General features: G+C 46.2%; 1 protein-coding gene across 2 annotated transcripts in view; it reads left to right on the top strand.

Moving 5' to 3' along the window:
- The first annotated feature begins 96 nt into the window (after positions 1 to 96).
- Positions 97 to 23,556, top strand: part of NEDD4L (NEDD4 like E3 ubiquitin protein ligase) — a 267,298-nt gene continuing 243,838 nt past the window's right edge. For both annotated transcript variants that reach the window (XM_066616668.1, XM_066616669.1), the window contains exon 1: positions 97 to 410. In XM_066616668.1, the coding sequence (XP_066472765.1) occupies positions 360 to 410 (51 nt within the window). In that variant the 5' untranslated portion in view covers positions 97 to 359. The remainder of the gene's footprint in view (positions 411 to 23,556) is intronic.

Genomic DNA, 23,556 nt, shown 5'->3' on the forward strand with positions numbered 1-23,556 from the left:
CGCCTCCCACCCCCACCCCCCCGGAGCGCTGGGCAGGGAAAGGGTTCGGTGGTGGTTTGTCTGCGCGGGACAGGCTGCGGTGGCTGTGCAGGGAGGAGGCGGAGGTGGCGAGTTCGAATCCCCGCTGCGCCTCCTCTTGCGCTCGGGGGGAAGGGCACCCGGGCAGCTTTTGCGGGCTTCCTCTTTGCCTCGCAGTTCTCCATTGCACGCTCTGCGGGGGTGGAAGGCGAGAGGCGAGGTCCGCGAGTCCTCACCTGGGCTGGGCGGCTTGCTGGTGGGCTGCTGCCGCCTGCGGGGGAATTCCCTGCTCTTTGCCCGAAGAGGGACTCCCGTCTGCTGCTGCTGCACCCCCTGGACCCATGGCGGCGGCGGGCATGGTGGAGCCCGTCTATGGACTGTCGGAAGAAGAAGTAAGTCCGCCTCTGGACCCGGGATTCTCCTGCACAAGCCTCTGTAGGCTGCAGATCGACAGAGATCGGGCTTCCCTTCCATTTTTCTGGGGGGTTCCGGTTTGCAAAGCAGGGAAGCCGTCCTCCCCCTGCCAGCCATTGGGCTGTGTTTGCTGGGGAAGGAGGCGAGGGAAGGGGCCAGGAGGTTTCCTATGCCAGGGTTGAGTTCATTGATTGATTCCTCTATCACCTTTTTATGCCACTCTTCCTCCAAGGAGAGGGTGCGCGCGCGCGCGTAGCTCCTCCCCCTGCTTTTGTCCTCACAACAACCCCGTGAGGTAGGTGAGGCTGAGAGATGAGGACTCCAGGAAGCTGGGCAGGGATTTGAACCTGGACCTTCCAGGTCTAAGGTGGGCTTTTAAAAGCGAACAATCCCGCAGCTCACAGCTGGTGGTCTTTTCTGCCAGCATACCTTGTCGCCCCCTCCCCTCGCCTGCCAGGATACCTTGTCTCTCTGCCTCTCCCCTAGCCTGCCAGGATTCCTCCCCCCCCCCACTTTGCCTGCTAGGATCCCTTCCCCCCTTGTCTGAGGTTCCGCGTCCTGCACCAGCAGCTTTCATGGCATCATCTTGACTAGGGGGATCCGGGAAGCGTCGTGGCCAAAGCTGCTCAGAGACCAGGCGATCAGAGTCTTGAGCTCCGGCTTGGGAGCTTTGGTTGTAGGGAGGGAGGGAGAGAATGGAAGGTCCGGGAGGAGGTTTCCCTTGCTTAAAGGAACCTCTGCCGGAGGAGCTTTCCAGGAGGAGTGACAGTGTAGCGCTCCCAGCAGAAGATCAGCAAGTGAAGGAAGAGGAAAAAGCAACAGACGTGAAAGGAACCGGAGGGGGCCTGATGGGCTTTCATTCAATAACTGGTTCCTCCCGTTCTACTTCCTTGCAAAGCCAGGGGCTTAAGAGTGACAGCTAGGAGAGTGACAATGAAAGAGAAGAAGGCGATGATGGTGTGTGGGGGGGGGGTAGTGAAATGGGGCCAGGCTCCTTAGAGAGGCAGGTGATGGGTGGGAAGGAGGGAGGGAGGGAAGGAGGGTCCTCTCTCCGCTATTGTTTGTTTTTTTTCCTGGAAGGAAGGGACCAGGAGCACAGCAGGGGTCTCTGTCCCTTTAACAGCTACTATGAAATTTGGCACCCAGCTGGGGAAATGTTTTGCATGTTTCCGAATTTTATTTTTTCTTCCCAGCATTTGCGTGGGCTCCTCAAAAGTATCCTGGTGTGTATTCAGTGAATCATGGCAAAAACATGCTTGGCATCTCCTCCTTTTTCCCTGTGTTCCTCTTTACAGGGAAAGAAAAGGGATTAAAAAGCAACCCCCGAGATACTTCCTGGAAAGACTTCCTTGAATATGGGGTCTCAGGAAGTGACTCTTTCCTTGGTTAGAAGGCAGGTGTTGTTGCCCAGAGATGACCGCTGACGCTTTCCCTCATCCCCTTCAGCCCACTTTCCCAAGTGGAAAATTCACTCTGGAGCAGAAATGGAAAATGTGCTATTTGGGTGATGGGGGAGGGGAGGGAGGTTGGGGTGCCCATCTGAAAAACTGGGGCGGAAAGAAAGTGAATGAGAATTTTTGCCCCCCTATTACAACTATTAAAGCTTACTGGGATGGAGTTGAGAAGGTGGCTTTGTCTGATCCGAGAGAGAGCCTCCAATGCAAGCTTGTTACTTACTGTTTAGCAACTGGCAAGCCAGAGGAAAGGGAATCGGAGTGAGAGGAAGGCTGGCACAGAGGCTGGGAACACAGGCAGGAGCCGGGTGTGTAGGAATGGTTATCCTTGCTCAGATCTGTGAGCATATGAAACATGGAGGTGATTTCCCAGCTGGGGACTCCTTGCTAATCAATAGTGAGGTCTATGGGGTAGCCTTTGTGTGTTTCACAAAGGCTCTGTTTTCTCCCTCCCCCCTTCTCCATGCTCTCCTCTGCATTTCTTTCTGGGCAGTGTTGATTGTGACAGGGTTGTCAACATCTGTCCATTTTCGGTCCTCTTCTACATATACTATACATACAAAGATGTGGGTGTATGTCTAATTGGAAGGCTTTTAGGAGGGATGCAATTGAGGAGCTGTAGGATGTTCGGAGCAGATTTGTAAGCAGGGTTTTGTGTTCTGTGTGAGAATTAAAAAAGGAATACACCACAAGTGTAGCTTAAGTGCTCATAGAATTGTGGAACGTTGTTTGTCATGTATTGTACCTTTCTTTCCTGCTGGATCTCAAGGCATCATACATGGAGTACCCAGGCAATCGGCCATCTAGGTGCTGGCCAGAGTCAGACCTGTCTGCCTTCAGACCAAACTCTGGGATTCGCAGAGTCATGTTCATTCATATAGGTTTAGGGTCATTTCAGCAACCATGCCACTTAATGTAAGGTTGAATTGTTAGACATGGAGTACTGGGAAGCTGTGGTGAATGTGAGTAATAGATATTAAAAATGTTAATTTTATTGGCTTGGGTTGGTTGTAATATTTATTTTTCCATTTATATACTGCCAGCCCTCCAAGGAGTTCAGGGCAGTGTACGTGGTTCTTGCCACTCCCCTTTATCTTCACACAACCCTGTGAGGTAGTTTAGTCCAAATAACTGGTGCAGTGTCGCCCAGTAAGCCTAGCAATTTATATTGAAAGTCATCCCTTCTCCCTACCTCTTTTGTGATATTTAAAAAAAATTGGAGTTGTAACTTCCAGTCTTATGTTTTTAGGCAACAAACTGAATTTTAGATTCAAGCCCTGCCTGCAGAAAGATAAATAAATACTTCTTGGGTGCCAGCAAAGGATATTTCGACCCGCTGGTATTTTTCCAGTTCTGTGGGTTGTATTATACGTGTGCAATGTCTACGCTATAGACTAGAGGAAAGCACATATTGCAGGTATGTGTGAAATTAGGAGCATGACAGCAATTAGGAATTTGAACAAAGTCGGAAAATTCCCATCAAATCTTATCCTGTGCATATTTCTGCTGAAGCAAGCCAGTGGAATTCATTGGGACTTGCACTCTAGAGCAGCAGTTCTCAAACTTTTTGGTCTCTGGAGCCCTTTACACTCCTAAACAGAGTCTTGGGAAGGCCCACCAACACATGCGGAGTTTTGGGGAACCCCAGAGTGCCAGTGGAGTAGCACAGTGCAGAACAGATGGCAGTCACTTATGGTATGCTTCTGGAGCCCCTGAAGGGCTCCTAGGAGCACACTTTTGTGAGCCACTGTTCTAGAGTGTACGTTTGCAACTTGCTGGAGACTCAGAGATTTGGTGCTGCTATTTATAAATGTGGACAGTGTCTTTGAATGTGTGTGTAGAGTAGTGGTTCCCAAACTTCTCAGCATCAGGACCCACCTAAAAAAATTAGTTTTACTTAACTCAAAAGGCTCAAACCTCTTGTGGCTGTAATGGTGATTGGCCAGCAGTGTTCCCTCCAAGTAGCAGGTTGTTTAACCTTGATGCATATAGGCTAATCTTCAGTTTTACAGCCCACCAAAAATTGGGTTGGGACCCACTGGTGGGCCACAGACTGGTAGAACTGCTGGTGTAGAGGTTTCTAATGTGTGATGGTAGCAGGAGTCTAAAGCCTGCTATCAGTCAGCATCACATTTTCTTAAAACAATTGTTCCAGCACTGGGGACAGACATGAAATTGAACTTGAATAAAGACTTTTTGAGTCAGATACCTGGTGCCTGTCACTCCATCCTTCTCCGTATAGAAGGTCTGTGATCAGTTTTTTACGTCTACAATCTCTAGGGTAAAGATGGCAGAAGCAAACCTGTTTTCTTGCAGGAACCTTTGGGTGCAGCCGTTGTACTAATAATATTGCAATTCTAAACCCAGCTCCTTGGTGTTCATTATTGGCCATAATGACCAAGGCAGCAAAAATTATAATAGTATTGTACAAAAGCCTTTTGTGCTGGAACAATTTTAACAACCCAGCTTGGTCTCCTTGTCTCTGAAGAGGGAGCCTGTCACAGGGCCCACTGGCACCCAACTGGGTGACCTGAGACAGACCTTTGCTTCTCTAATTTCTTTATGCTAGCTAGAAGTCAGCTCAAGTCTGTCTTGCTGAGCTTGGTCTCCTTTGAGGAAAAAGTGGTGTGGAGAAAATGTCTGGAGCAATAGAAATGATCACTAGAGATACCTAAGGGGCTGTGGTTGGTATGCTGACCCCCACAGCCTACACTTTTTCCTCAGAGGAGAACTCCAGTAAACCTAGTTGATTCCACATTAGTTACAAGTTTAGTTGATGTATCAGTGTTGGAAAGAGTTGGGACACTGTCAGGATTTGTGGCTCATGACTAAATCACTATCATCATGTAATAGTGAACAGTGTGATCCTGTGCTTGTTTACTCAGAAGTATGTCCTGCTGCGTTCAATAGGCCTTACTCCCAGCTAAGTATGTATAGGATTTCAGCATCAGCATGTAAGTCAGGGAAGACCTTAACTCAATTTCCTCTCTGCCCTGGGCATGCTGGGCTGGTTCAGACTTGACTTAGCATCAGGGTTTGATGCTGTGGGAATGAGCCTTGTGCTTGTGGGCTCTCTCTTTCCTTTGTGGGCTCAGCAAATCCCTTCTTCACAAAAACCATCTTTTGCCATTGCAAACACCTTGAGCTTTTGGAAAGGCAGGGTATAAATGTGTTAAATAATAAATAAATTGCATCCACACAGACAAACTGTGGTTTGTGTTTTCCCTTTAAGAGCTGGGTTGGATTGTACTTGCTCAATCTGACTGACCCTATGCATTTGTGGATGTGTACATGTTCCCAGATATGTGTGAGCCCCAGCACTGCCTGTAGTGACCAGCAAGTACAGAAGGGATACCTCTGTTAAACAGATGTGGGTGATACACAGAGTTTGATATAGACAAGATATCCACCCTGAGAAAACAACTTCTTATGTTGCCATGATCCCAACATACTTGTGCGAGGACTTCTAGGAAATGTCTTTGCTGACTCTTGGATGATTCAGAGGCCACTGAGATTAGGGGAGGCCCAAGGTCCCTTCTTCACAATGCCGAGGCAAGCTGTTGCTGCATCTCTTCCCTTTTGCACTGCCACATCCTTTCTGTTACTAAAAGCTGGGCACAGATGGTGGAAGCATGAAGCTGGGGGATGTTGTAGGCCACCACTCTTTTCTCCCTACATACTTCCAAGAGGCAGCAGCACCTCTAAGGAGGTGGACAGCAGAGGTGGTTAAGTGGGTGCAGGGTGTGCATTAGCCATGCTGTGCACCAACCATGGGTCAGAGCTTCAGGCAGCCTGATTAGTGGACAAACCCTGACTGTGTTTACCTGCTCACTCCCAGCATCCCAGCAGAGATTCTGATCTTGCTGTTCTGTGTGTGCTAGAGAAAGAGAACAGCTTCCGTAATCCTGCGTGTTTCAAGCTTCTGCTGTGAGGGAAGCCCTCTTCACGTTGGTGTGTCTGCTGGGGATCCTGTGTGCAGCTGTTACAGAACTTGTGTGTACTGCTGAGTACTCTGGGGCACATTCTAGAAGATCTTTTGGTGCCTACCGCACAGGGCCAGCTCAAGTTCTCATGATGCCAAAGACAGCATGTCCCCCTTACCTGATGATGTGCAGACCTCTGTTCTTTCCGCTTTCCAGCAGTCTAGCTGAGTACTCTCCTTGCCTCCGCATTTTCTCTCCATCTTCACAAAGTAAACTGGAGGAGCAGTGGCAACAAGTTGGCTGACAGAGGACCGCCCCCCCCCCATTATTCTGTTGTCTGCAGCTGCTTGCTTCAGTTGGCCTCATGGATGATCTGGCCCTGCATCGTTATGCTGACCAGGTCTCTTGGTCCTCTGTGTTACTCCATGCAAATTGAGAACTCTCCTTTAGAATGCATCCAGTTCACCTCTGCAGTAGAACATCGAAGGGAGAGCTCCATGGTTAGGGTTTGTTTTGGGGAGCTGAACCCCTCACCTAGGAGTGTCCGCACATCTTCAAAACAACTGGTACAAATGGGCCTTGGATGAGTTTCTGCTCATCTGCATCAAACCAAAGAACCAAATGTGGTGACTGAGGAGAGGCTTGGATGCAGCATAGTTTATTTGTGGGATCGCCTTAAAGTAATGCAGGCTTCTCTGGGTTTGCTGTGTTTCCCCCTATTTTGTGTTATGAGGGATGTATTTACACTTAGCAATTTTTGCCAGAAGTCAAACTGGCACTGAGTGCAAAAGGAAACTTGTCTTATCGCTCTTTGCTTGGAATAAGTCAGTACAATTGGTGTAGGCTGCCCTTCAGAGGAAAAGCAAAGAGTCTTGTGGCACCTTAAATAACAGACCCACAAGACTCTGTGTTTGTTGTAACAAGCCGACACTGCTACTACTCTGGAATGTCTGAGGAACAAGGGTAACAACTGCAGTTATAAAACCATGTCCTGTACAATACATCTGCAAGAGGGATCTGAAGGCCTTAGGAGTGGACCTCAACAGGTGGGAAACCCTGGCCTCTGAGCGGCCCGCTTGGAGACAGGCTGTGCAGCATGGCCTTTCCCAGTTTGAAGAGACACTTGGCCAACAGACTGAGGCAAAGAGGCAAAGAAGGAAGGCCCACAGCCAGGGAGACAGACCAGGGACAGACTGCACTTGCTCCCAGTGTGGAAGGGATGGTCACTCCCAAATTGGCCTTTTCAGCCACACTAGATGCTGTTCCAGAACCACCATTCAGAGCGCGTTACCATAGTCTTTCGAGACTGAAGGTTGCCAACTACCTGTACAGTAGTCTTGACAGAGTGTGGATGGGAAGTGTTGTTGACTACCTGGACTTAAGTAGTTAATTGTCTGGCGTGTTGGTGTTTTTCAACCCTGATGTTTCCCAGGGGTTTCCCGGTTATGCTGGGGTTCCTCAGAAGCTTATCAGATATATTTCAATTTGAAGGTGAGCAATTGCAGAACAAACCTCCCTGAAAGGCAGCCAGCCCACAACTGCTGATATTTCTCTGCAATCTAAAGATGCAGAAGAATGTTGTCTATCTTTTTAGGTCTCTTGCCACAGCCTGATGCGAGCCTTGGAACATGCCCCAGAATCCTCTGCAGCGTTCCGGAGTTCTTTGAGAAACATTTTAGGGTGGATAGTGTTCCCTGGATGTAGAAGACTTCGGAAACGACTGTTTTAAATGAAGGAATTTCATCCCTGGCAGGGGCCTCTGTCATCACTGTTGTTGTTTGGTAACCGTGGTTGGTGTCTACGGTTACAGGGAGTGTGCTAGCAAGCACTGTTCTTGGCATGCTCTGTAGCTTTGCCCCTGCTGTCTCCTGGTACAAGGTACCCAAGAGAGCTGAACTGAAGTTATTAGCATGAAGAGCTTGATGCTGTTGGCAGCTCTGTGTTGGCATCGTAGCTGTGGACACTGTCTGTGGTTGCAGAATTTCTGAACGTGGTTTGGATGGTTGGCATAAGTCAGGATAATTTGGTTGAATAACTTGGCGTGCCATATCATATCCCCCTTCCTGGGCCTGATCGACCAACATGGATCAACGTGAACTTGCACCAGTGATATCGCTGGCTTAGGTCCAAGTTGACCCATTGCAGCTGCTGGAGCTCAGTGTGGGGCAAGGGTACAAATGTCCCCTTTCCTCAAGGTGACCTCCAGCAGCCAAAATTCCCCTGCAGGATGCAGTGTAGCGTGTGCTGGCACAGCTGCATTGGCGTGGGGGGAATTTAGGTAGGACTGGGCTGCCTGTTACCTCTTGGGGGTTGTCGTAAGAATAAAATGGAGACTCCCCCCCCCTTCCTCCAGTATTGCAACCCTGAACTCTATGGGTAAAAGATGGGATACAAATGTGAAAGGCTAAAATAAAATAAAAGCATTGATGTTGCTTGTCTTGCTCGTTGATAAAATGATAACATTTTCTTGTCTTATCTGCATAACAGTAGGTTTGATGGGCACCCTGACAGACAAAAATCAAGACAAATTTCAGTGAATGGTTAAATGTTCATTACAATTTTAACAGCTGTGCCATTTTGTTCAAACCAGATTGAAAGACTGCGTGTGGGTGGGGTGTTGAGGGTGGCTTGGTTCGTAATTCTCGGAATATGATGCATTTTGATACGAACCGTATCACTGTGCTTGATGCAGGGAAAGAGCGAAAGCTTTTGCAGAAGTATGATGGGAGACCAAATGAGCCCAGCAGTGCATCTTTCTGCCCGTGGTTTTTTTAGGCCTCCCTTGTCAATCAGTTCATTCCACAAGCAATTCTGACTACTTTGAGGATGGAGCTAACTACTGCAGGAAAATTGGGGCTGTCATAGAAAACAGCAGATAAATATCAAATTTCTCCTGGACTCTGTAATACGGAGTACAATTTACGCTGTGTCCTGATTTTAGACTGTGTTTTTCTTCTGTTCCTCTTCCATAACACTGACTGCCCAGTGTGGCGGAGAAAGCATAACTATAATGGATGCAGGGAAGGGGAACAGTATTAGATCTGGATTGGAGGTGGTGGGGATTTGATACAGGCGGCAGTCCTGTGCCTTTTGAAACAATTCTGCTTTGGTTTGCTGGAACTCCATCCAGCAGGTTTCGGGAAATCGGCCAGCATGTCTCCTGGATTTATTGACTCTGAATTAGGTGAATACTTATTGCTCCAGCAGTTCATTTAATCTATTTTCTATTGTATTGCGGATTGTCAGAGGCTCAGACAAGGCATTTTTCATTGAATTCCCTGTTTCTGGACTGCTAGGGGCTTTTCTTAGATGGAGATCTGGTGAAGTTCACTGTGTTTGCTGGAGTTGTATTGCTCTCTGTAATGCTTGAGGTGGAACACAGGCCAAGTGCAAACACAGTGCTTCCAGAAAAAGCTCCTGATAAACACTGTAGCTTTGTCAAAACTCTTAATTGCCCTCTAGGATTTGTCATATGCTGAGAAGGAACTCCAAACTAACCTTGAATTTTGCTTTGGGGTGCAAAATAAGAACAATCCTGTTGGATCACACCTAGAGCTGGGTGCCTCACCAATAATTAAAAAAGCTGACCATAGTCTCTTCACCATAGATTGACCATAGATTCCTGGTCAGTTAACCAATGAAATGGTGTCAAATAATTTTAGTTTATTTTTAAGGCTTATTGGGTTTTTTTATTGATCGTGGTATAAACAGCAGAAACAAATCAATTAGTTTCACAGAAATGGGTAATTTGTAAAACATTGCATTTATGCACTTCTATCAATGCTAAGTATTTGTGTTTTAAAAAAATTTAAATAGATGAGAATTGGTTAGGAAATTTTTCATGCCTGTGATTTTTTGTGCTGAAATATCAAGCTCAACCTCTAGTTAGAATTTGTTTTTCAGTCCTGACCTTTAAAAGAAATAAAGCAAGATAACGACAGCTATTAAGCAGAAATCCGTTTTTAAAAACATTTGTGCTAAATAGGCAGCAGGCCCGTTCCTCAAGCATCACAACTTCATGCAGTGTCCATGCAGGGCAGGAGGTATGGACTGGAGCAGGGGTGCCCAAACCCTGGCCCGGGGGCCACTTGCAGCCCTTGGGAACTCCCAATCTAGCCCGCGGGGAGCCCCCAGTCTCCAATGACCATCTGGCCCTCTGGAGACTTGCTGGAGACTTGCCGGAGCCCATGCTGGCCTGAAGCTAAGCAGGATCGGTTGCTTGGATGGGAGACTGAGGCCGCTGGCATGTCTGTGTGGAGGAGTGGAGTGTGGAGGAGTTAGCTGCCCCCTCCAATGGATAACATCCTTGAGATGATGGTTTGAAGCCCTCTTGCAGGTGCCTGGCACAGCCTGGAATATGGGCAGCCAGGATGATGACTGACTATGAAGGGAAACATCTGGAGACGGAGGTTCTGTAATAGTGTGGAATAATACTTGTAAAAATCTCATTTTTGGATAGATGTTCAGCCTGCCTATGTAAACCGCCTTGAATCTATTGAGAAAGGATGTATATAAATATCGTAATTAATAAACATTTGACAATATTTTGCTAGACCAGATAAGAGATGGTCAACTATTTGACCAGTCGTTAATTGGCATGTCAATCCTGATCAGACCAAGTTCCCCCTAGTCGAGCACTCCATTTCATGCAGTGTCCAACCAGATGCTTCCAGACAGCAAGACAATATAGGCACTGCATCTTGTTACTGTTAGTTCCACCCCAGCAATTGGTATTCAGAGTCAACAGATGCTTTTGTTGAGCTGTTGTGGCTAAAAGCTGTTGATAGACATGTCCTCGCTGAAACTGTCAAAGTCAGTTTTTAAAGCCATCTAATCCTATAGGGGCTGCCCATCCTGCGGCACCGAAATGACTGCCACTATTTGCCATGGGGCCAGAGAGGCAGCCAGAAGCTTCTTTGGGGTAAGAGAACATCATTTCCGCTTATGGGTCTACTTGGTTAGGCACCAGCTCAATCTCTAGCTCAGATTTGAGTAGACCCATGTAGGCCTTCATGTGTGAGAAGGAGGGATAGGTTGTGGCCGCAGCTTCTGCTGCTAACCTCAACCCCCTCCTGGCCCTGAATTGCTCTCCTCCCAGTTCTCTGGTCCATCTAGCTCAGTGTTGTTTGCACTGATTGACAGTGGGCTCTGAGCTATGGCCCATCCCTGTATCCCCTTCTGACTATGAGGTCAGCAGTGGGTTGCAGAAAAGGGTTCATGGCTGTGCTTCCCTATATAGGTCTGCCACAGGTCTGGATCAGGGCATTGTCCAGAAGAGCTACTGATGCAGTATTTTAATGGCTGGTGAGAGACAGTGCAATATAGTGGATGTGTATTCTGACTTGTCTGTTTCCAAAGCTATTGTTACTGCCCAAAAAAACAGAAAGGAGGGAACAAAATTATTTTTGTTGGCTGTGTCACCCATTGCATGCTGTGCTTGCCAGCCAGTGTCAGAGCGAAAAGGAAGGCAAGGGTGGTTCTGTGTTTCTTTGCAAGAGGAAAATGCCAACAACTGCTCTGTTCTGATTTAACCTCTGTTTTGTTATAACTGGCAAGTCTACTGAGATGGAGAAGACAATATGTGGTAGCTTTCTGATATTTTTAATGAAAAACAGAACCCCGGGCAGCCAATACATGTTGGTTGCCATTCTAGTTCCAGTCTGGCTTGTAAAAAAACTTGGGGTGCTGTGGATTCACCAGTGCTGAAACTACTGCACTTGTCCTGCTTTGTTGCACTAGTACAACATCCTGGGCACTTTGGCCCACTAGTGCAACAACGCCACGTTGTGACGAGGTTGCTTTGTTTATGTTGCTGTCTGCTCATTTGCATAATGTCAGAGTAGTTTTTATGATGTAGCCTGAACTGTCTCTTGCACGTGACTGATACACGCACAATCCTAATGTTTGATGCTCGAGGTCATCATCAGGGCATCATCATTTTTGCCTGCCCCTTGTCACCAAGCCAAAACTGTGGTTACCTGCTCCTCCTGTTGCTGGCTCGGCACTTCAAGTGCTGAGTGGCACCCTGGGAAGTCCCTTCTCCTTGCTTTCCTTTCTTGCTCCAGGGTAGAAAGCACAGTGAGAGAGGCCTGCTTGTTTAGGAGGAGGTCTGGTCTAGAGGGTAGAGCCTCCGTCTGCCTGAAGATAACATCCACAAGGTCGCCAGTTCGAGGCCACCGGCACCCTGCGACCTTGAAGCAGCTGACAAGCTGAAGCCGATCGATTCCATCTGCTCTGTGCGTGGGAGGATGGAGGCCAGAATGTGAAACCAGATCAGAGTGAAACACCTGGACTGTTGTGGTTCTTGAAAGATAGAACCTTCTTTCAATTGTAAAAATCCCTACGGGGATTTAATCAGCCTGCCTATGTAAACCGCCTTGAATAAAGTCTTGAATAAAGACCAAGAAAGGCAGTATATAAATACCTGTTAATAATAATAATAATAATAATAATAATATTAGCCTTACAGGCGAGGCACCCTGACATGACTGGGCAATGGCCAAACATGGCTGTCGGAGTAACTTGATTTGTATGGACCTCGGCTTAGAAATGTTCTTAGAAATGTTCTTAGTATGTTCTTAGAAATTAAAAGAACCCCAGGAGCAGGCTTGATGTCAAAACACTAGGGTAACATTTATGACAATGTGATATTTCTTTGTTGACTATAGTTTATTCTGAACAGCGTGACTAAAAATATGCCTGCAAATTTCTAACTTTGATTTTTGTTTTTAAAGTAGGTAGTGAAAAGATTTTCTCACCCATTTACTCTTGATTTTTTTTTTGGTGCCTAAGCAAAACCCTTTTCCCCAGGCACTCTAAAATATTGGCTGAGTTGTGGGTGGCTGGGTGGGTATATTTCCATGCTGTTGTGTTGTGTTGGTTTAACCCTCTTCAAGTATTCATCATCTGGGTTCAGAGTACAAGGTACAGGCTGAATGGGTGTGAACTGAGAGGTCCCCCCTTCTGATAGTGATGTGCTGTGTAACCCTGTCTACCCAAGCACTGTTTGTTCACAGAGACAAATACTCTACACCGAGAGTGTTTCTCTGCATGAGTTGGGGACATTTGGTTCTTGGGGGGGGGGGGCAGGGGGGAAGCATTCAGTGTGGAGGCAGGGCTTACAGGTATGCTTCTATTTCTTCTGTAACTGCAGATGATGTCTGCACTGGGCTACTGTACTGACTGATAGTAACCTGCCCCGGCCTGAAGAAGGTGGGACAGAGATCTGTAAAGCTTATTCTCAGCATCCCTTGATAAAACTCTTGTTAGAAGAGTTGGGAAAGTCTCCTTAGATTTTGGAGACTGATGACCAGTCAAACAGTATTGTTTTGATGATGGGACTTGGTAGAAGCAGCTCCGTCCATAATTGTTACCACATGCTGAATCTTGGGCAAGGAGGCAGCTGTGCTTCCAGGGCAAATGCACCCAGAGTTGCCTGGTCCAGTTGAGTGGCTGCATCCTATTAGGTAGGAAAGTAATTTGAAGGAACTAAAATTGCATAGAAGAACAAATCCATGTTCTCCACTCTCCTGCTGTTAAACGCGATACTCATTTTGATGTCTATATAAGCTGTTTTTAATAGTTTTGGCTCTATTTGCTGTTCTTGTTTTTCTGTGTACTTTTTCTGGAAAACAGTTCTGAAATAAATACATGAGGATGTTAAGCAGAAAGTACGGAGTATGGCCCACTTCCCTGACAAATGTAACCATATGTTTATTTTAAACATTTTACGAGTATCTTTCCTACTACTGTTAAGATGCTTGTTTCATGTATTGACACCGAATGCACTTTCACTGGCAAGAAGACATGCAAAAGGACCCTTTCTCATCTCTGAGCATGGGCAGCTTCATGAGAGATGAGGCAATTCTTCAGATACTCTGTCTCCAAACCATTTTAGGACCTTAAAGGTCAAAGCCAGCAGCTTGAATTGCACCTGGATACAGTGCAGGTAGAATAGCAGGTGCGATATGCATTCAATGCCTTGTACTGGTCAGCAAACATGCAGCAGCCTTCTGGATGAGCTGATTACCATCCTTGCAAGGTAATACAGAAGGCTACCATGGTGTATGGTATTGGATGCTGCCATGAGTTCCAGCAGAACCAATAGGGATGCACTACCCCATCTAGTTCCTGGTGTAGATTCTCAGCTAGAGTGACCAAGTCAGTTTTTGTTCTAAACTTCCCTATGCCCTGAAGCAGAACTGAGATGGTTCAAGTAATCAGTTTCATCCAAGAATTCTTGGAGTTGGACTGCTTGTACCCACTCAGGCACCTTGCTCCCAAATGGGAAGTTCTAGACTGGCTGATAGTTCTCTGAGATCAAGGGAGGGTTTTTTTCATGAGATGGCTGACCACCTTCCCCTTAAGGCAGGGAGGTACCATGTTGTCCCCCCTCCCCCCAAAATGTTATTAATCCTCCCTATCCACTTGACCAAATCCCTTTCCCCCATGCAGATCTCACCAGCCAAGGCAGGCAAGGCTTCAGCATGCATACAGACAACCTTATGCTACCAAGAATTCTGTCCATGTTCTTGGGCCATCCAATATACACATCTGCTGTAAAAATGCAATACACCAGTTTTTAAAATGTACAGTGCTTTTCATGACACACCTTGCAAATGTCAAGCAAAAAGCAACTTGTCTGGTGTTGTAAATAGGGCTGAAAAAACTCAAGGGAACAGTTTAGGGCAATTTTATGGCATTTATTGAATGTATCTGTGTGATTAGTATAGGGAAAAATATTGGTTGGCACTTAGGAACATTGAAATTTGTCTTCAGTGTCCCACCTAAAGTCATTGTAGAGCCAGAATTCTGTTCTTAGGCACAACTTTTTATTTTTAAATTCTGTTTTTGGTTGTGAAGATATAGAGTTGATGTAATACAGTGAGCCTTGTATTACACAGGAAAAAGAGCTCAAGAAAGAAGCATGAGTAGGAAACTCATGGGCTTCAGTTAAGATTGATAGTGAGAGCTCCCAGATCAAAACCTGTCCCTTAGGAATATTGTCTGTTCCCTTCTTTCCACCCCCCCCCCCCCATTTGTGAGCCTAGATGTGAAGAAAGAAGAGCCTGTTATCCTCCAGGAATAACCTGGAGATTATTCCTGTGTATATCCTATCTTTCTTCCAGAGAGGATGTTCTGTTCAGCATACCTGGTTCTTTTTACACATACTTTATCCAACAGCCTTGTGGAGTAGGTTAGGTTGAGAGGAAGGAGACTGGCTGGCTCAGGGTCTTCAGTAAGCTTTATGGTTGAGTAGGAATTTGAACCCTTGCTTCCTGCTTTGTTTCCAACCCTGATTAGTGAGTTAAAGACTCCGGCCCATTGCTTCAGGCTGACTCTATTCTTTTTGAAATGGCTTGCCATGAATACAGCTTTCTGACAAGAGGCTTAGAGCTTCCTTTCTCCCCCTTTTCTAGCTGTTGCTTGGAGAAAATTAAAGTGAATTCAGTCTTTGATCAAGATTCTCATCTTGCGGCACAGAGCATCCGTTTTGGTTTCTTGCGCTTAATAAGCAAATGGCAAAATTGTAAGTGTCAAGGATGCTAGCGATTATGTATAATCGGGTGCTGTGACATAATAACAAAATTACTAGTTTGCAGTTGTCTCTGTAGTATAGTAATTCTGGATTTTTACAAAGACTTCCCTTTTAAAAGCTGCTTTTAATGAGTAATCAGCATTTGCTTGTTGTCAGCCCCATGTGTGCTGTGAAACCTTGCTCATACAGCCATCATTTGACTTGGGGCTTTACGCTGCCCAGTGCTGCTTGCAGCTTTGAGATGGGCAACTGCGGTATTGTTGAGAACACGGCAGTATCGAGAGAAATGGCTGGGAGCCAAAACAGTCTGATACCCAGAGACCCTTTGGCTGGCATTACCTAGCAGTTGAAGTTTCACATGTATGGAACACGTGCTCAGACAGTAGGAGGCCCTCCTTATGGGGAGCTGGATAATGAATGTGCTTCCTGAATATATGATAACATCTTACATGGAGTCAAGACATCTTGCTTGGTAGTTTTTACACTGACTGGCAGCAGATGCCCAGGTTTCAAAATACTTTCAGCCCTAACTGGAGATGTTGCCAGGGATAGTCTTGTCATGTTGGCAGCCTTCAGTCTCGAAAGACTATGGTATCGCGCTCTGAATGGTGGTTCTGGAACAGCATCTAGTGTGGCTGAAAAGGCCGATTCGGGAGTGACAATCCCTTCCACACTGGGAGCAAGTGCAGTCTGTCCCTGGTCTGTCTCCCTGGCTATGGGCCTTCCTTCTTTGCCTCTTTGCCTCAGACTGTTGGCCAAGTATCTCTTCAAACTGGGAAAGGCCATGCTGCACAGCCTGCCTCCAAGCGGGCCGCTCAGAGGCCAGGGTTTCCCACTTGTTGAGGTCCACTCCTAAGGCCTTCAGATCCCTCTTGCAGATGTCCTTGTATCGCAGCTGTGGTCTACCTGTAGGGCGCTTTCCTTGCACGAGTTCTCCATAGAGGAGATCCTTTGGGATCCGGCCATCATCCATTCTCACAACATGACCGAGCCAACGCAGGCGTCTCTGTTTCAGGATCCAGGGATAGTCTTGGGACCTCAGTATTCGTGGAGGGGGAGTTTCCCAGATCCTTTCCCTCCCACAAATAATGGAATCCATGGGTGGGGTCCAATAGGATCTCCAGGTGCATCCAAAAATGCTTCTCAGATGTGACTTTAAGGAGCTTCAGGTCACTTCTGGGAGATCAGGCCAGACTCTCCAGCATGAGTTTGAAACCTATGGAGAAAGAGGGCCCACCTGAATATGTTAAACATGTGTTTTACCACCGAGCCTCTGCTCCATCCCCAAGGAAAGATTTCTTCAGGATTCAGAAGGATGGTGGTTCCTTAGCCTTTCCTGTTCACTCTGTACCCTCCTTTTTTGACCTACAGGCCTCATAGTGGATATATAAATTTTCAGGCCTCCAATCAACAATACCAAAGCAAGTGATGGCATTGCCCCATATATCCGTATTGACTAAAGGTGTGATTATTTTGGTGATAACATAGTAAAAGCGCACAACACAGTTTCTGCATTTCCTGTTTTTGTTAAAACAAGCAAAACAAAAACCAAATCTGCAAAAAATAAACTGGAAAATCTGCAAAAAAAAGGGGGGGTAATGACTGTGGCTGCATCTGACTATGGACACTATATCAGCTACCTAGTACACTTTTTTAAATGATTATAATTTATAATATATAAGTATAACTTATAAAAACCCATAACACTGCCACTGCTCTTTTCCTCCTGGGGGGGGGGAATGAAATCTGTGGGAAAAATAAAATGTGTAAGAACACCTCCAGTTATGAGAAAACATCGTGCTTCATTATGAGCTGATACTTAGCTGAAGAGAGCTGAGCTTAGCGTGCATGCCGTTTTTTTCTTTGTGTGCAGACAGAACTGATTGGAAGCTTTTGCTTTCATTCTTGAAACAAACCATTGTTCCATCTTGCATCTAAATGCTGAACTGTGGTTTGTTCTAATGTTAGTTGATTAAAAAACCAATACATGTCCCCAGGATTTTTCCTTGCGTGTGAAATGTGGCCATTAGCTCTGCCCCAGCAGCTTGTGCCATTCCTTCATCCACTTCCTTTGCTCAGTCAGTGCAAGGTGTTTTATTTTCAGCTTCTCAAAGATGAAATCCAAAGGTATTGAAATTGGCATTCCAAAAAACCCAGCATTCCCTAGCTCCGCTGGTACATCATTGATGCTGATGATGGTAACAACCTGTTCTTATTTTTCTCTTCTCCCAGGCCATCATACATCCCTCCCCCACCTTGGAAGGTCCCCTGCATGGCCAGGACCATCATGCACATGAAATATTCCTGGGGATCTCAGTGTACCTTTTTTCTGTAATGTGAAACTATGAGCAAATCCTTGTCCCGCTCTTTGACTTATAATAACTTGATTAGGTTGGTGGTAGTGAAGGATATAAGATTGCAAGCGGGGATATTCTGTCCTGTGGACAGCTAGCTGTCCATCCCTTATCTAAATGCACCAAGACAGGAAGTTGCCTTTGCAGCATCCTGTGTGGTTAAGTCCCATCAACCAAAGGATGGTGGTGCTATAAGCAGAAAGTAGCATACAAGAAGTGACTGTAGCATCAAATACCACCTTTAGTGGCAGATTAACCAGCTGAAGCGTTAACTGATTAAGGACAGGGAAGCAACTTTAATTAGTGGAGCTGCAAGTTAATGACAGGCTGCTCCCTGAGGCTATCTTGATTCCGGTTTGTTACTATGGCACTGAACAGTTCTGGTCTGTTACTGTGGCTTCCAAGCACTCACGGGTAGCGTTTGTTTGTTAAATGCTTGGTAAGGTCAGACTTGCAAATACTCTACAAGATCTGCTGAAAGGTTAATACCGGACGGACTCCACGTGAGCAGATAAGGAAAGCTTGCAGTAATTAGGCCCTGTGTGTTGTAAGTTCTGTCACATTTCCTGGTACCTGCAAAGGTACCAGATATTGAGAGTCTGGAAATGTGCAAGTATATGCAAATTCTGTTAATTGACCAATTGCTAAAAACAGATGGTGGATCCAGTTTACAAAAATACGAGCAATTTCAATCGTCATACAATTGATTGACAACCAGTTAATGACATGGGCAGCCCAGTCCTATCCTGTGCTGGAACAGGCAGGCCGACTGGCCTGCATGTTACCCAGAGCAGGGTAGGAGGTGGCTGCCACGCAGCTAGGAATAAGAGGATTCATTTCCCCTTATCCCATGTTGTGCGCCAGCCTATCTAGTGGGGCTACTGGGATCTGCCCACTGTTCTGCTGTCACCCGACCCCAAAACGCCCCCATTCTATCACCACCACCCCAACCCCCCTTGCCATCCACCCTTGACTGGCAGAAACTCACCATTTGCCAGTCTGAATCTGGTGTGGGGAGTCTTGCATGCGTCCTTGCACCGACCTCCCCAACTCTGGAATCATTGCAGTCATGCTGTATGGCACATTTGCAGCACTCTTGGCATTCGTATAGCTCTTTCTCAATGTTCAAAGTGCTTCATATGTATTGCTATCGTGCAGTAACCCTGCAAGGCAAGTAGTACAGGCATGCACCGCTTAACAACCTTCTGCTTAACAACGGACCACATATATGACGGTGGTCAAAACACAACAACGAGGCTCTTAATGAAACAGTCAGGTCTCCCATAGCCTGCAGCAGAGTGTCTGTTACACAACAAAGGCACTAAATTGAGTTGAATGTTCACTTAATGACATAATTGCATAACAGCAGGGTTTGGAGAACGTATCCCCGTCATTAAGTGGTGCACACCTGTATTATCCTCGTACTTCTGCTGAGGCTGAGTGGCTTGCTTGAAGTGAGTCTCTGACCCAACTTCAGGAGTGCTCCAGCTGATTCTGATGTTTGCAAGTGAGCAACACCTAACGGACCTTGCAGGGAACCACTTTGCTTAGAGCAGTGTTTCTCAATGTTTGTCCTCTGCTGTACCACTTCACACGGTCCACCTATTCAAAGTACTGCTGGACTAAACTGGCGATGACATCATGATGCAACGTGACAAACACCAGTAAGAGTCTCAGTGTGGGCAGGAGGGCTTTCTCGAGGGGAGCATGCTTTGGAGCTCTGTCCTCCAAGCCACCTACCGCTATTTGTTGTGTTGCATTCCTGGTCTTGCTGCTGGGCGACAGGTGTCCAGGGGCCCTGTGAATACTACCAGACGCCACCTCAGGTACCACTGGTGATACCTGTACCACTGGTTGAGAAACACTGGCTTAGAGCTTAGGGCAGGAGGTCTGGTCTAGAGGGTCGAGCCTCCATTTGCCTGAAGATAACATCCGAAGGTCGCCAGTTCGAGGCCACAGGCACCGTGCGACCGTGAAGCAGCTGACAAGCTGAGCCGAGTTATTCCATCTGCTCTGAGCGTGGGAGGATGGAGGCCAGAATGTGCGGCCAGATCAAGAAAGAAACATCTGAATGTTGTGGTTTCTTGAAGAATAGAACCTTTCAAATGGTAAAAATCCCTACTGGGATTTAAATTGCCTGCCTATGTAAACCGCCTTGAATAAAGTCCGAGGAGAAATCTGAGGACCAAGAAAGGCGGTATAGAAATACCTGTATTATTATTATTATTGGAGCTTGCTTACTCGTGCAATGCTTTCTGCGTCTGTCTTTCAGCAGTGCCATTTTTTTGCTTCTTTCAGTGATGCTGAATAGGAATGCCGCCAGGCAGCCTTGTCCTAATGTTATGTATACATATCTGTCATGATAAATTCCAAGGTGCAGTTTTGTAAACATACTTTTCTATTTTCAGCCATTTTTTTCCGCAACCTTTTTTTTGGACTGGTTAAGGTTGAATGGTTTACTGGTTTGCGCAATGAAGATAGGAGTGCTGTTTCTGTGCTGCAGGCGCCATTTTTCATGCTAAGAATATACAAGAAAGGTGCTCACCTTCAGCTGGTGCTGTGCAGATCAGTTTCCTGGAGCACAAGTTCTGCATGGATGGCAGTGTGCCTGTTAAGTGTTTATCAGGCACACTGTCGACCCCACCAGCATCACATGGACAGAGAACCATTGTCAGTCCTTGTACCAGTGGATCACATTGAGATAGCTGAGATATAACATCCATTTGTGATTTGATGTTACAGTGCATGGGGGAGCCTAGCTAGATCATTGTCTTCTCCCCCCACCTCCATTTGGGGCTATTCCTCTGTCCTTTTTTTAGCTTGTTCTCCAGATAGGCAAACTGGGGCTTGTTCTTGCCTGGCAACTCAGAATTGGAAGCCTCCATTTTAGATTGGTTTCTACCCAGGCTGGCGCTAGGGAGAAATGATACGGGAGGAAATTTTCTTGCATGGATGATGAACGGTGTCCTAAATTGCATTTAAATTCCAGTGCTAAACTATTTTTCCTCCTCCTACCTTTGCTTAAAACTTACTTCACCACCCTCATAGGAAACTGCTTTTACATATCATAAAGATAATAAAGAAGCATTCTCAATTTGTAGAGTGTGCTTTTCCTTCAAGTAACTATGATGATCCAGTCAAGAGATACAGGTGCATGTGAGTAGTTGTCCAGGGGTCTCTCGTCCTCCGCAGCAGTTAAAAAATGGTGTTTTCCACTTCATGAAATTCTCAATAAACAAATAAAATACATTGGAAGGTTATAACCTATACATTGGACAGTTTCTAGTGCTTTCAGATGTGATGCAAGTGATACAGATTGTCATTGGGAAAGCAGAGCAGTGTTTGATCAGGCTGTTTGGAATCTTTGATTTTTAGAATTTATAATAGCACGTTTGATTAAGAAAGTATAATTATTTGCTGAACAATGGATAGAGGCAATGGATTTTGAAACGAATGTGTCAGACTCTCTTAATGTTTTGAGGACGGGGAGGGAGGGAGGGAAGTTACACAGTGCAAACCCTTAACAAGAATGCATCTGTCCTTCTCTTTATCTTGTATATGTGGTTTCTTTACCTCCTCCTTTAATAAAACTGGCCTGTTCTGGAGAGCGCATATTTCCGTTCCCTAGGGACAGAATTGGCCGTTGCCAAGGGCAGCAAGATATTGAGGGCAGCGGAGCAGTTCAGCGCCTAGGAGAGTGGGTCCATTTCAGTTTTGAGAGCCAGCCATCTCTCTCACTCCCACCCCCCCACTCCGAATGTGCCATTTCTAAGCCAGTTTATACCGTTCATTGAATGGCTCGTTGGTTGACAATTGCATAATAGTGGCTTGCCTTGAATCTCGGTGGATGGTCACTCCTCTCCTTCCCTCCTAACCTTGTGGGTGTGTTTGCTCTGCTAGCATAAATTTGTAAAACTTAAGGGCCTGGAATGAATTGTGCTGTACCTCTCCGTTTCTGCAATGCTCTCAACATGCAAACGTGCTTGTTTGACTCCAGCAAACTGTATCAGATACAGGTGCTCCATAAGTTTGCACAGACATCTTCAGTGTACCGAATTGTAGGTCATATTCCCGTGAGAATGACTTGCTCAAAAAAATTACGATGATGCTAAAAAAAAGGCCCTAGACTATTTAAAATATATATATATATATATATATATATATATATATATATATATTGATATATGCAGAATATTCTGGCAACTGGCCTAGATGCTAAAAAATCTGACAGAGCTGTGGGTGTGTGTTCTTTTCCTGGTCATTTGGCAACTGTGTAGCCCAGTGATGTCCCTGAATACATGCTTTTCCCTTCCTGCCACAGGTGAATGGCTATGATAACACTGGTGTCCAATCATGGGAAACATACTGGTATGGAGAGTAATGTATGTAGAGCTGAAGTGTCACATACATGGATGATCCCACACAAATAGTAACAATCAAAATGAGAGAAGTCTCTGAAATCTGAAAGATCTGGAAATAACATACATTCCTCTCCCCAACACCCCTCCCCCCGCAGCTGCCTGGGGATTTTCTGTTTTGACAGCTTTGGCTCCTCTGGGTGTGTCTTCATCACCCATTTTTTTCTCATCTGTTCGTGATATGTTCCAGCAGAACTTGCTCTTTCAGTTCTCTTGTTTCACACTTGTTAAATAGTGACAGAAAGTTAATTTCCACCATACGCATGCATGTAATCTTTATTACAAAATTAAACCTTCTGGCAGCAAAATAGTGACTTTGAAAAGCAGCTACAGTACTTGGGAGCAGCTGTCTTCTCTCATATCTATTGGAGATGTGGTATTTAGAAATAAAAGATGAAGTTCCCCAAAATGAAGCTGGCACAGCTATTGGGCATTTTTATACAGTCTAGCCAGAGCTGACTTGAGGCCTCCTGATAAGGCTTGCTGAATGCTGCCCTTCCTTATCCAATGAAGTGCCAGTCTCCTCTTGTCCCACTCTCAAATGTCTTAACCAGGGATGAGGACTCCTTACTTGCAGACTCAACTCGAGTCATGAAAACAGGCATTTTTCGCATCTTGTGGGAACTTGAATCATGTGCCCCACTGACCCGGTCATAGGATTCAGGGTGTTTACCCAAAAAGAGTCATGACTCATAGATGCACAAGATACAAAGGCTCATCATTTTGGGCCCATGGATCGGCTTTGTGTCCGCACATACTTGCTTACTGTTTTTTTTTTTGCCTCTTCCACATCATCCCAAAAGACCACATGAGCAAGGTGGGCACCACCATGAGCAAGAGCACCAGTAGGTGGGGGGTGGCAGAAGGGTACGTGGACCCCAGGAAATGGGAGGTGGAAGTGGAGAAGATGAGGGAGGCTGCCTGAGGCGGGGGAGAAGAACCAGAAGAAGGTGGGGACAGCTAGGAAACGGATACAGGGTGGGAGGTTGGGAGCATGCTGTCTTGTCCATCTTGGAAGGAACAGGGCAGATTAACCCTGCCTGCTCACTCCCAGACTGTCTGTGTGCCTCCATTCTGTGCCAGTTCTTCGCCCCTGCCTGTGCCCCTGTGCACCATAGGCTGCAATGAACGAATGTGCAGTCCTGTTATCCTCCTCCACAGTCCTATTGCCTGCAAGCTGCTTGGGGGGGGAGGGTTTGAGATGGGCCTACAGCTAAGGATCAAAGGCTCCCGAATAAGTCATAAGAGACTGTATGCATTGAAATAAATCCCCTTATCTGAGTAGCAGACTAGTGTGGTGAGCCAATCCTTTTGTGAGAGGGTGCTTCCTATGATAACCTAGGCAAGTCCTTCACCAGCTCCTTTCATGTGGAGCTACCCCCATAGCAGGGGATGGAGCAGGAGACTGCCTTATAGTAACCTTTTTTCCTTATCCAG

This window comes from Tiliqua scincoides, chromosome 2 (genome assembly GCF_035046505.1).
Source record: "Tiliqua scincoides isolate rTilSci1 chromosome 2, rTilSci1.hap2, whole genome shotgun sequence".
Taxonomy (NCBI): Eukaryota; Metazoa; Chordata; class Lepidosauria; order Squamata; family Scincidae; genus Tiliqua; species Tiliqua scincoides.